General features: G+C 44.6%; 1 protein-coding gene across 3 annotated transcripts; it reads left to right on the top strand.

Annotated features, from left to right (window-relative positions):
- The first annotated feature begins 1,544 nt into the window (after positions 1-1,544).
- Positions 1,545-5,858, top strand: MTRES1 (mitochondrial transcription rescue factor 1). Of its 3 annotated transcripts, XM_039569259.1 has the most exons (5): positions 1,594-1,611; positions 2,204-2,274; positions 3,048-3,483; positions 4,305-4,377; positions 5,400-5,858. In XM_039569259.1, exons 3-5 carry the CDS (start codon positions 3,056-3,058, stop codon positions 5,574-5,576), a joined length of 678 nt encoding a protein of 225 aa, XP_039425193.1. In that variant the 5' UTR covers positions 1,594-1,611; positions 2,204-2,274; positions 3,048-3,055; the 3' UTR covers positions 5,577-5,858. The 3 variants fall into 3 exon arrangements, with proteins under 3 accessions (XP_039425192.1, XP_039425193.1, XP_010401646.1); XM_039569258.1 differs by lacking the exon at positions 2,204-2,274 and having other exon boundaries at positions 1,545-1,611; XM_010403344.4 differs by lacking the exons at positions 1,594-1,611; positions 2,204-2,274 and adding an exon at positions 2,493-2,597.
- The last annotated feature ends 7,440 nt before the right edge of the window (positions 5,859-13,298 follow it).

Genomic DNA, 13,298 nt, shown 5'->3' with positions numbered 1-13,298 from the left:
GAGAGGAAATAGCTTTGCCCATGAATTGCTCCATTACCAAATATCCCTGACATAAAAACCTCCCATTCAAACATTTTATGTTGAACATTTTATGTACATCTGTACAGACTGTGACAAAGTTTGTACACATGTAAAATGAAGCAATCACTTATAATGCCCATGTTAACTGCACAGCTGCTGTGCAGCAGTAGCTCCACAGTTGTATCACTTTTCAGATTTGCCAGTAATTTTCCAAGAGACAATTGTTCTGTCAGGTGAGGTGACAGGCATTTTAAAGCAGAACTGTAAAGTTGAGGAGCTTTTCCATCTGCCAAAATTACCCTGAACCTTGTGCAGCCACATACATCAGGGCAAGATGCTATCAATCTGGTTGCATTCTGTGCCTATTCTGTATGGATACAGATAATTCCCCAGATACTGAGAAACTGGAGCATTCAGAAGCACACAGAGAGGTGTGGTTGGTGCAAAGCATAGAGAAATGTGGGAGAAGGCAGAAGAAGGGATGGACCTCTCCTAGTTTCTGAGCTCCGAAGAGAAGGAATTATGAATTACCACCAGTAATGGAGATGCGGAGTAAAAGAGGGAGATGTCATGTGAAGGAAAGTAAAAAAGATAAGGGGAAACCTTAGGCCACAAAGGGGTTTGGATTAGATTGTCATGGTGGCCAAGCCCTTCGAATCAGTCTGTGGTCGGGAAACTTTAGCATCTGCTGGAGTCATGTCCCCAGTGGGAGATTTTCACGGTTTTCTGGTTTGGGCATGTGGGCAGAGCATGACGGGCTGAAAACACAGAAAGAACTTCCCTAGAAAGCCAGGAAAATTATAATGGGAAAGAGCTCTGGCACTTCTCAGTGGGGCAGGAGACCATCGGTGACTGGACCAGTCTTCCAGCAGAGGACAGGGCAGAGGTTGGCCCAAGCGCAGGGGACCTTGCGGTTTGCCTAGGAGGGATTGGCAGGATACCCACTTCAGCCTGCTGCCCTCCTGCCTCTCTCCCAGCTCTCTTGAGCCTCTGCTCCCAAACCGGCGGGCACAGTATGCAGAAGGAGAGAGTCAGCCCCAAATATCTACGGGGGGGATGCCAAGAGGATGGACCCAGGCTCTTCTTGGTGGTGCCAACCATTAGGTCACGAGGCAACAGGCAGAAAACGATGCACAGGAAGTTTCACCTGAACACGAGGAAGAACTTCTTTCCTGCTCGGGTAACCGAGCACTGGAACAGGCTGCCTAGAGAGGTTGTGCAGCCTCCTTCATTGGAGATACTCAACAACTTCCTGGACACAATCCTGTGCCATAGCTCTGGAATGACCTTGCTTGAGCAGGGAGGTCGGCCCAGATGATCCACTGTGGTGCCTTTCAACCTGACCCTTCCTGTGATTCTGTGAGAGCCACCTCGGCTCCCAAATCGGCGGGCAGGGGGCGGAGAAACGAGCGCCCCCGCACCGCCCATCCTGCCCGTCCCGCCCCGGGGCGCGGAGCGGGTCCGCCGGGCCCCGGCCCCGGCAGAGGGCGCCGAGCCGGGGCTGCGGCGGCTCCGGCTCCGCCTCCGGCCGGCGAGCGGCGGCGCGGGGACGGCGGCGCGGCCCGGGCCCGAGGCGCCCGCGGCACCCAGGTAACGCCGCCCCGCGGGCCGCCTCTCCGGCGGGGCCGGGGCGGGCGCGCCGCGGCTTCGAGGTCGCGGGGCCGGGTGGCGGCGGCGGGCGGGCGGCGGCCAGGCCCGTGCGGCCTCCCGGGGCAGCCGCCAGGGAAGGCGGGGCCGCCCGCTCCCGCCGGCACCGAGCGCCCCGGCGGCGGGTCAGGGGCCGGCCCGCGGCGGGGGGTGCCGGGCGAGGCTCTGCCCGCCCGAGGGTTCCAACGAGGCGGAGAGGGCGCTCTTCGTGTGCGGGGCGGGCTCATGGCCCTCCGGGCCCGCTTGTACCCGCTGGCCAGCGCGGAACAAACTAAGGTCGAGCGCTAAAAAGAAGCAATAATAACTAACTGCACGTCCAAATAACTATTGGAATCTGCCCCCGAACTGAGGAGAGGCCTGTGTCTTCTGCGAGCACTGTACTCTCCTACAATTCAAACTATATGTCATGTATTTTAAATTCACATATTTAGAGACAAGAAAAAGGCCAGGGGAGGTGTGGTTATTTTTATTTGCCGAGTTATTGCCCTCATTGATCAGGGCTTTTTTCTCAACCACAAATACCGCCTCGTTGCAGATTTCGGCAGAGGTCACGGCTGCGGGGAAACCGAACTCTAATCTCATAAGGAAACACGTGTTTCCATGGATGTAAGATCACAGTAAAAGCCAGCGCAGCACCCAGCTCGTAGGCACTGTAAATCAGTTTCTGAGAGCGTTGAAAGACATCTGGGGTGTTCGGGGGTGTTTCCACCTACTTGTCCCAGGTTGGAGAGAGGAGCAGCAGCAGCGGGGAGCTGGCACATGAGCCTGCTGTTGCCGGGTCACTCCTGGTGTCGCTCCTGTTGCGGTACATAGAGCCCTCTTACTTCTGCCGAGCAGTACCACGGTGCCAGTTCCCGTTTGGAGAAACGGGGGGAAGTTGCGCAGCGTTTTGCCACGCAGGAGTGTTGTGGTCCAAGCAGAAACTGAAGTTAAGCAGCTTTCGGCTTTTCTGGATTTGCTTGCTTGCAGAGTTCAGCGACTTGCTTGTATTGACAATGACTCATGATAAATATAGATCTCCCCGTGCTTTTTATGACACAGATAGCGTCGTTTCTGTGTATTTTGTGAATTGTATTTCAGATGTGGGGAGGAAAGTGCCACAAATGTGTTTGAACAGTTAATATTGAACACCAGAGAAGGAATTACGAACAGAGTATTCCGCTGGGCTTTTCTGTGTTTGTTTCTCATCTGGTGTCTTAGCTCTTTGTCGTGGTGGCCAGTGTATGAGAAAGGGATACCTGCTTTCAGGTGATGCATTGCTGTATGGGGAACTGGATAATCATCTTTTTGTAGTAACTGTTATGCCATATGTGGGGAAATCCTTTCAATCTGTCAAAGCAGTTGCTTATTTTTACATATGAATGTTTGTTTTATTTTAGGGTATGCTATGACTGGCTTCAGACTCCCCATCACCACTTTCAGAAAACTAAATGTCTGGTTCGGACTGTGGGAGAAATTTCCCTCAAATGAACTGTATCCCGCTTGGAGGAGAACCATAGTCTGTAGCTGTCAAGCAAGCACAGTAAACTACAGAAGATGTTTCAGTTTTTCCCCAGTCAAGCTCAGTGCACTAAGACTCTCTCCAGAGTATATATCAGTACTTTCTCTGCGGAACAAAAGCAGCAAAAGCTCTAAAAGGAGCAGACAAAGCGTACAAGAAGAGGAGGAGGAAGAAGAGGATGAAGATGAAAGTAATTTGGAAGATGAATTTGAAAATGACCCCAATGCAGTAAAAGATTACAAGGATCTTGAAAAAGTAGTGCAGTCTCTTCGATATGATGTGATCTTGAAAGCTGGTTTAGACATGGCAAGAAAGTAAGTACAGAAGAAACAACTTGCTAGTGAGAAAGATATCATGCCTCTAAAATTTGACTTTTGATAACCTTTTATTGCTGGAATAACTCAGTATTTGGGGTTTTTTTTTTTGGTGGAGCTTTCTTGACTCTCTGAATACATGTTTTGGAGATATGGATGTTCCTGTTTATTTCACCCTACCTCCCTTGAAACAGCCTGATTTTGCTTTGCTCTGTCTGCAGTATTTCTAAGATTGCATTTTGTATCACTTACTATTTATTTAAAATTAAGAAAATGCATAATACTGTACTGAGTAATACAAAAAGATCTCATTTGAGATTGAGGGAGTAAAATAATGCACTGTTTAATGAATGGTGAAATAGGGGATGGTGAGTATACGCTTCAAGTACCAGGTCCACCAGGTAAATGTGCAGTATATAAATGTATCACAATGTTTGATCTAATGCAGCCTGCAGAAGTCTGATATCACTATGTTGTTAAAACAGAATATTAGTATAACTTGATCCCTTACAAATTATTAAACTGGCTGGTGCAGGAAAGGGGGCATGATTCTTTCAATACTCAGCAGAGAGATCTCTAGAAACAGCTTTTCTGGCACAGAGCAACTATATGCTATTATTTAATTTAATATCTGTGAAAGACCTTTTCTTTACTTCCAGTTCAAGTCTGTTCTGACCTTCAGTGAAGGTGTCCTTTACACACAAATTAGAGTTGTGGAAATGTGCCTTGCCAATGAATGGTGGTGTTGTGTTTCTGCAAAGCAACAATTGCATTTGGTTTGCTGCACACTGTAACTGCAATAAAACCTTATTTTTCTTCAGTAAAGTAGAAGATGCATTCTACAATCATGAACTCAGGCTGAATGGAGAAAAACTATGGAAGAAAAGTAGAACTGTAAGACTTCTTTAAATTTAATTTTTTTTTAATATAGTACAAGAAAATAGCTAAGGCATGATCTTCTCTCTCTAGATCACTCTGCAAAGGGGAATGCATGGCATTGCTAGCACCACTTCCACCTGGGGGGGATGGTGTGACTGATTCCCTGGGTAAAACGTTATTACCTAAGGTAGACAGGAAACTTGTGTTGTTGGAGAGTCAAATCTAAGGCTGAAAGTCAGGAGAAGGCAGCAAGGGCAGAACATTTTAAGCTGCTGAAGGAAGTGATGTGTATGTGAGGTTGATGGAGTAGGAATGATTAAATCTGAGATATTGGTGGAGCAGACACATGATTAAAGAAAAGGAGAGTTTGATGATAGAAAAGGGTTGAAACTGGGGTAGCTGAGAGAAGGTTGCTGAACCTGTAATAGTGCACACAGGACCACAGTTGGGAGAGAGGCAGGAGGGTCCCCAGACACGTACTTCTACCAACCCTTTGTTTGTGTGAGGGTAATCTCGATGGTGGCTGCTGTCACCAAAGGGCAATATGATGGGAAGTTTTGATTCCTGATTTCATAGAGTTAAGGCTGGTTTATGAGAGGTGTACTGCATCTGTGACCTTTGAGAGGAGCACAGGCAGTTGCTGAGCACACTGTTCTTTGAAACACTTAAACTGTTTTAAAGGCACAAGGAAGAAATTTGCATTTTGCTAGTCTGCGTCTGTGTTGATAGAAAAAGATTGGTGGGAAGCACACTTCAGGAAAAAAAGACATACATGAAACCTTTTTCACAGAGTTAGGTGTTGGTTGTATAACACGAACCGTGAAGCTCTTGGCAGGGAGGGTCATGAGACATGTAATTGCATATTGCCACGGCTTTCCTAGAAGTTCATAGCTGGAGGATCTATAATAGGTCTGGTATTGGCTGCCTTCCTCCTCTCCTGTGAGATAAGAATATTAAGTGGAAAAAATGGAAGATTGCAGGGATTTGTTTTCCCCAGGGAATGTTTATAATCACTCATCTTCTCCTTCTGTTTCCAGGTGAAACTTGGTGACACACTGGATCTCATAATAGGTGAAGATAAAGAAACAGGAACTGCTGTAGTTATGCGGGTAGTCTTAAAAAAATTATCTGACAAAACTGAAAGTGAAAAATACAAAGTCATTTTGAGACGTTGGAAAAACTTAAAAGTGCCCAAACAGGATGTACTTAAATAACAAGGGGTTATGCATGTGGCAGCATAAGATTTTTGCAGAAAAACATATTTTTTGTTAAATATGAATTTTGGTTAAACAAAATTACAGTACCCTTTTTTAAGGGCTTGTGTCAGAATGTTATCTCCCTCTGCTGCGTACATCAATAATCATGCAATAAAGCCTGTCACTTCTTGCTGTTAGCTTTGTTTTGTGGTACTGTAGGTTAAAAGATCCAACACTTATATTTCCAGGAAGTTTCTTATAAATAATGAACCAATAAAGACTAATTTGATCACTATTTAATTGCTGTCTAATTTTGTTGATCAGAAAGGTTACATTAAAGCTGACATCACAACAAGCAGAACGGCTTTCGTTATCTCTATATTCATGAAATAGTTAGGGCTAAAGCCCTCAATTATGTAAAATTGCTTTCTTTTTCATTATTTAATCTTAATTAAAGGTTAACAGTGCCAACTCCATGCTTACATACGCTGCTGCTATACCAAGAATACAGCAGGATACTGATTGCGGTGACATATTTCTAAGCAGGAAACTTCATGGTGACAGAGAATCATAGAATCAGAATAGTTTATGTTGGAAAAGACGAGGTCATTGAGTCCAGCCATTAACCCAGCACTGCCAAGCCCATCACTAAGTCATGTCTCTAAGTGCCACATCTACACATCATGTAAATACTCCAGGGATGGTGACTCCACCACTTCCCCGGGCAGCCTATTCCAATGCTTGACAACCCTTTCAGTGAAGAAATCTTTGCTAATGTCCAATCTAGAAATCGCTTGGTGCAACTTGGGGCTATTTCCTCTTGTCAAATCACTTGTCTGGGAGAAGAGACCATCCCCCACCTTCCTGCAACCTCCTTTCTGAGCCTCTTTTTGCCAGGCTAAACAATCCCAGCTGGCTCAGTTGCTTCTCAGGAGACCTGTGCTCCAGACCCTTCAGCAGCTCCTTTGCCCTCTAGCCCCTCAATGTCTTTTTGTGAGGGGCCCAGAACTGGACACAGCACTCAAGGTGTGGCCTCACCAGTGCTGGGTACAGGGGGACAATCATTTCCTTACTCATCCTGGCCACGCTCTTTTTGATCCAGGCCAGGATGCCATTGTCCTTCTTGGCCACCTGGGCACAGCTGGCTCATGTTCAGCTGCTGTTGACCAGCACCCCCAGGTCCTTTTCCCCTGGGCAGTTTTCCACTCTGCCCCAGCCTGTGGCACTGCCTGGGGTTGTTGTGACCCAAGGGCAGGACCCGGCGCTTGGCCTTGTTGAACCTCACACAATTGGCCTCAGCCCATTGATCCAGCCTGTCCAGATCCCTCTGCAGAGCCTTCCTGCTCCCAAGCTGATCAACACTCCTACCCAACTTGGTGTCATTTATAAAGTAGTGAGGGAGCACTTGATCCCCTTGTCCAGATCACTGAAAAAGAAATTAAACAGGACTGGCCCCAGTACCCTGGGGAACCCCACTGGTGACTGGCCACCAGCTGGATGTAACTCCATTCCCCGTCATTCTCTGGACCTGGCCATCCAAAAGGTTTTTTACCCAGTGAACAGTGCACCTGTCCAAGCCATAAGCAGCTGGTTTCTCTAGGAGAATGCTGTGGGAAATGGTGTCAAAAGCTCTGCTAAAGTCCAAGTAGACAACATCCACAGCCCTTCCCTCATCCAGTAAGGAGGTGGCTTTATCATAGATGGAGATCAGGTTGGTTTCTTTGTGAAAGAAAGCAGGACCTTTCTTTCACAAACCCATGTTGGCTGGGCCCAATTCCATGGTTGTGCTGCACATGCCATATGATGCACTCAAGATTATCTGCTCCATGACCTTCCCCAGCACTGAGGTCAGGTTGACAGGTCTGGAGTTTCCCAGATCCTCCTTCCAACCCTTGTTGTAAATGATCATCACACTGACTGACCTCCAGTGACCTGGGGCTTCTGTGGTGAGGCAGGACTGTGGGTAAAGGATAGAAAGAGGCTCAGTGAGCTCTTCCACCAGCTCCCTGAGTACAACTGGGTGGATCCCGTTCAGCACCATAGACGTGTGTGTGTCTAAATGGTACAGCAGGTCACTGACCATTTCCCCTTGGATTATGGGGGCTACATTCTTCTCCCTGTTGTCCAGCTCAGGGGTCTGAGTACCTGCAGAACAACTCTTCTTACTATTAAGAGACTGAGGCAAAGAAGGCATTAAGTACCTCAGATTTCTTTGTCACTACATTTCCCCCTGCACCCATCCAATAAATGATGCAGATTCTTCTTAGCCAACCTTTTGTTGCTAATGTATTTATAGAAACATTTTTTAATATATGTCATGGCAGTAGCCAGATTAAGTTCTAGTTTCTTCCACTTTTGTCTCTGCATAACCTCAGAACATCCCTGTAGTCTTCCTGAGTTGCCCACCGCTTCTTCCAGAGGTCATAAACTCTCCTTTTTTTCCGGGTTCCAGCCAAAGCTCTCTGTTCAGCCAGGCCAGTCTTCTCACCAGGTGTGTCAGGAAACTGTGAGTGAATCATGGCAGTGATACTCTGCTCTCATGCAGAAGACATCAGTTAGGAACTGTGTGTAGTACTGCTGATTTTTACTGTTTAACTAACCACAGAGGAAGATGAAATCTCAGATTGTCATGTATTAATTTCATTGTGGCATTTAGGTGGATATTTAATACTTAGGCACTTTAAAGAGCTGAGTAAAGGTCAGACCATACTGAGGTGAGAAGCTCACATCTGTATTACTACAGGAAAATGCTGTCACTTAGGACAGGTATCTCAGGAATAACCACTTGCACTGGTGACCTTAAACATGTGCTTCCTCCAACACAACTTGTTGGATGATCTGTGAAGCAGACAGATTTTTTTCTTGTTTATGTATGTTTAGACAGCCACACACAGGTGTGTGTCTGCAGGAAAGCTGGCCAGTAGGAGCAGGTAGCTACTGTTCATCCAGTTTGGGTCTGCTCCCAACGTAGTCTGGAAAGCCCAGAAGGACAAAGATAGTCCTGAAGAGACAGCAGGAGCATATTCCAGGACACTTGTTCTTTCACGCCAACAGCTACTCAATAGCTGTGTTTAAGCAGGGTGTACCTCTCCATAGCCTGAAAGTGATGGCTGCTGAGTGAAGGATTTAAAATAATTTCTTGCTTTCTTCAGGCATACCTAAAATATGTGCTGTTTTGGTTTAGTTTTGTTGGGATTTTTTTTGGTTGGTTGGTTTTGGGGTTTTCATTTTGTTTTGTTTGGTTTGGGATTTTTTTTCTGATTGTGTAGATGTTTAAAGATGCAGATACATGTCTAGCTATTGATTTACAGGCATAGTGATCTTTAAAAAAAATTATTCTTAAGAGGACATGATCCTGGAAAGCTTTCCTAGGGGATTTTGGTGTTCCTAACTCTGCAGAAGTGAAGGGACTCTGCAGAGCAAGCACCCAGAGGAAGATGGCAGGCTGTACTTTCATTGTGGGCATTGCTGTCACCACTCTGTTGGAGCTTGCACTGGCTGCTGTGGAACTTATAAATGAGATGCATCCTCTGTTCCCCAATTCCACTTATTCTTGCTATTCTAAGTGGCTGCCGTAATCTCCAGGGATGCTGAGAGAAACAAGTAGAGAGGTGTGTTGTAATATGTCAGTGAGCTCCAGTTGCTGGTCAGCAAGTGTCAAATGCTTGTCAGCATGTACACACTGCCTGTCACCGCCAGCAGTGGCAGCTTACACCAGAGCATGCAGGGCCAGAGAAAGACCCCACTCAAAAAATGCCAGCAATGCTCTGGGACTTGGGGATAGCTAAGGTACGGATGTGAAGAAATTAACTTTCTGAAAGGGTCTGTTCTGTGCAGGATAGAAACAGTAACAACAACAACAAAATAATCAACACCTTCCTGGCATCTAAGATGGACAGGGAAGTTGCATCCCTGAGAGCCATTAACATAAGAAAGAGCACTTAGCAGGATAATTTCTTGAATTGGACAGAATATAAATACAGTATTATGCCAAAACCATAACTTTTTGACTTCTGGAAAAGCTTTTTGGAAACTAATGTTGACAAGAGCACAAGTAATCAAGACGTAGCCTGTTCCTAATGATGACAGAGACTTTTCACCAGAGCCTGTGGTGACAGGACAAAGGGCACTGGTTTTTAACTGAAAGAGGATAGGTTTACATTGGATATAAGGAAGAATTTTTTTTTATATGTATTGAAGGTGGTGAGACATTGAAACAAGTTGTCCAAAGAAATTGTGGATCCCCCATCCCTGGAAATCTTCAAGGCCAGATTGGATGAGTTTTTTAGCAACCTGGTCTGGTGGAAAGTGTCCCTGCCTATGGCAGGGAGTTGAACTAGATGATCTTTAAAGATCCTGTCCAGCTCAAATCATTCTGTGATTCCAAGACTGCTACCAAAACTGGGTCCTCACAACAGTGGAAGGTAGAAACAGGCTTTCATAAGTTTTAAGTGTTGATCCACCAGTGGTATGACCTAAGGAAAAGAAAGGCAGACTTCCTAAGGAGTCTTGTGATGTGTGAGACAGCCCTCTGTGGTTCCAGGATTGAAACGGCTGGAGAGGGAACTGTACCCATGTGTTTCAAAATAGAAAGCTTCAGTCACAAGGCAGGGTGATCTCAGAGGAAAACTATGACAGCAGGAAGGTGAGTAGCTGTTCCACTTGGCTACATTGATCTGTCCTGGTTAAGTTCTCTATTGATCAGACCTTTTTATTGGGGTCAGACCCTGCTAAGCAGGTTCCACTTGTTTCTGCAGCCTTTAAACATCATGTGAGCTAAAACTGTGACCTAAAGGGTAAGCAGGGGCAGCACAGCCTGCAGCATTACCTGGCAGCTTTGTGTGTCTCACCTGCTGCAGGAGCAGTGCTACACACCTACAGCATCTGCTGCATGTGGGCCAGCTTGCATTATGGAGGAGGGCATGGGAGAGAGGGTCCTGTGAAGGAATAGTGGGGAATTGCTCCCACAGCAGCTGGACTTGGGTCTGGCAGAAGAGAACCTGGTCAACTAAAGCAGGCACATCCTGACACTCCTGAATAGGTTCCGAGTTCTGCTGCCTACAGACTGACAGAGAGAGGCACGGTGTATACCCTGACCCCTCTGGCCACACATAATAAGCAATTCTTTTTTCTTAGAACAGAAAAGCACCAAAGTGTTTCTGGTGGGGAGCTGGGTTTGGGGTTTTTTTGTTGGTTGGTTGGTTTGGGTTTTTTATTGTTTTGTTTCTTGGGGTTGGTTGTTTTTTCCCGTAATGGCATGTCAGAACGGGACAGCCTGCCTTCAGCACCTACCAAATTACAGTGCTCAACAGCCTGTGCAGGCCAATTGTAATGGTCAGTCTATGGTGGCATGGAAGGGAAAGGAATGCAAAGGGATGCACGTGAGCCATGCAAATCTGAGCACTACTGAAGCTAAAATGCATCTGTTTTCATGCTCCTGCACAGAGACAAGCACTACCCTCTTTTGTTCTAACTCTCAGAACAAGGAGAGATAGGGAGCAAGAGACAAGGGACATTACATGATGTAATACCAAACTCTTGGTTTTATACAAGGGGTCAGATTTCAAACGCAGGATGCAATCCTATCAAGTGAGTCATTCCTACTGCTGACAGGTACCTTAGGATTTTCTTCTCAGAGGGAACACTTGTAGACCTTGCTAACACACCACCCTATGAGCTAATCAAAGTGGTACATTCCCGAAACGATTAAAGGAATATTTTGCCTTCCAGAGAAGGGAGCACTAACACACGACTACAAAATGCCTCTGGAAACAAGGACTAACAGTTGCTTTGCTATAATGAAATTTGAGCGGGAAATTGGGAGTGATTACTTGACATTTGTGTGTGCGTGTTCTGTGTGTATAGATACTAATTAGCTGATCTTCCTCCAATGTTCAGTAATAATTTGTTTCCATCTATTAACATCAATTTGAGTGTGGTTGGACATGTAGTGATTTTGCCCATTTTATGACTGGGAAGTCAGTTTCACTAAATTTTAAAACACAAATTACAGAAAACGTAGCTAAAAACAAACCAGGTTTGCTCTATTCAATTTTGTCTTGGGGTGTGGGTAAGAAAGGGGAGAAGTGGAAAAAGAACATCTTTATTTCTCTTCTATTACAGTTCTTCCCTTCCTGTGGGAATCAAAGTTCTTCCTTCCAAATTGTTAATCAAAGAAAAATGCTCAGTGGGGACCAGAGTCCCATGATGGAACAGCCCAGGAAACGGACCAAGCAAGTGGTCTGCTCATGTCACAGGCTTTCATGGCCATTAGCTAGAAATGACAGCATCCAGAAAATGACAAAAATGAAAAGGAATATGGTGGGTAGAAATAATACAGTGTAAGTGCTAATCTCCTGCCTGTCAGATGAAGTACAAGGAAAATGTGAATGTGATGGAGGTTTGGTTTTGTTAGGAGTCAGCTGCTTCCAGCACTTGCTTGTTCTGCCTTTCTTAGCAAAGTCAATTTTAAGAGAGAATTAAGAGGAAACTAAACCATAACTTCATCTATTCATTTCTGTCAACTTCAGGCACATTAAAAAAGATACTTTCGGAATGCTTCTGAGGAAAAATCTCTAACTCCATTGGTGCTGAGTTGCAGTAATAATGGAAAGAAATCAGAAAGTCAAACCAAGGCAGTAAAGAAATGTAGGCAATGACAGTGATGGAGTTTCACTTAGTCAGAAAAACCTGCCACACTTGTTCTTCCACAAATTTTAAGCACAATCAACTAAAATGTACTTTTAAAAGTAAGAACACTTGTCAATTTATGCCCTGTCCTCAAGGCAAGCTTAAGACATTGAATTTTCTAGCTGCTCCACATCCCTCTAATCAGCAAACAAAATCTAAATGAAAATAAATTATAAATAAAACCTTCACATTATTTTCTGGGCTTCTTGGGGGTGTAGAATTCATGTTAGTCCCTTCCAGCATGAAATTAGACCTGGTGTGCCTTTGTAGAGCATGAAGCACACAATTCTGTTTCTCACTGCTATAGCATAAACATCAAACAATAACTGAAAAGAGACAAACGACAGATTTTTTAAAATGTACCAAGAAATAAATTGTATGCATTTTGAAGATAATAAAAAAAGTTACAAACATTTCTTAGAACATGAAACACTGTTGGCTGTACTGCATCAGCACAACAAAGTGATTTCAAGTAAAGATTTTTCTCATTTGCCAACACATTTGTTGTTGATTCTGTCACCTGAATATACTTAACAGGCAATAATCTGATGTGTACTTCACCTCCTTATTGAAATGTTGTTTTACATTTCTTACAGAGCTTTTGAGGAAATGTTTAAGTTGTAGAAGATGCCCAAGATGCAAAAATAAAGAATTATGATACATACTACACTGTTTCTTTTAGGAAGCTTAGAAATTGGCTACTCAATACTTACTGAAAGCTGATATGTTTAAACTGTTAAGAAGTAAAGACACTTGATACCCACCTTAAATGGGTACGTAGAAAGTAATGCTTATTCATAGGAAGTCAGTGTGCATGGCTACATATGTGCCCCACAGTTCACTATCTGGCAACCCTACTATCACAGTTTCACTTTCAAAATTTTAAGTTTATTCTTTTAAACAGAAGCAGTCTGAAAGACAGAAAAATCTTTTTAACTGGATGCAGCAAATTCAGGTGTTTTCCTTTATGTATTTGTCCGACTAGCTAAGGTTATCTCAGATCTTAGTAACAGACTTTATAGGAAAAAAATCCTGCTTGTACCCAAACAA

This window comes from Corvus cornix, chromosome 3 (assembly GCF_000738735.6).
Source record: "Corvus cornix cornix isolate S_Up_H32 chromosome 3, ASM73873v5, whole genome shotgun sequence".
In the NCBI taxonomy this organism is placed as follows: Eukaryota; Metazoa; Chordata; class Aves; order Passeriformes; family Corvidae; genus Corvus; species Corvus cornix.
This window is presented reverse-complemented; position numbering and strand designations above follow the sequence as displayed.

Excerpts from the sequence above, each read along its gene's own strand:
- MTRES1 (XM_039569258.1), top strand. The coding sequence starts at position 3,056 with ATGACTGGCTTCAGACTCCCCATCACCACTTTCAGAAAACTAAATGTC. Across the intron at positions 3,484-4,304 it reads GGTTTAGACATGGCAAGAAA|TAAAGTAGAAGATGCATTCT; the intron begins GTAAGTACAGAA and ends ATTTTTCTTCAG. Across the intron at positions 4,378-5,399 it reads TATGGAAGAAAAGTAGAACT|GTGAAACTTGGTGACACACT; the intron begins GTAAGACTTCTT and ends TTCTGTTTCCAG.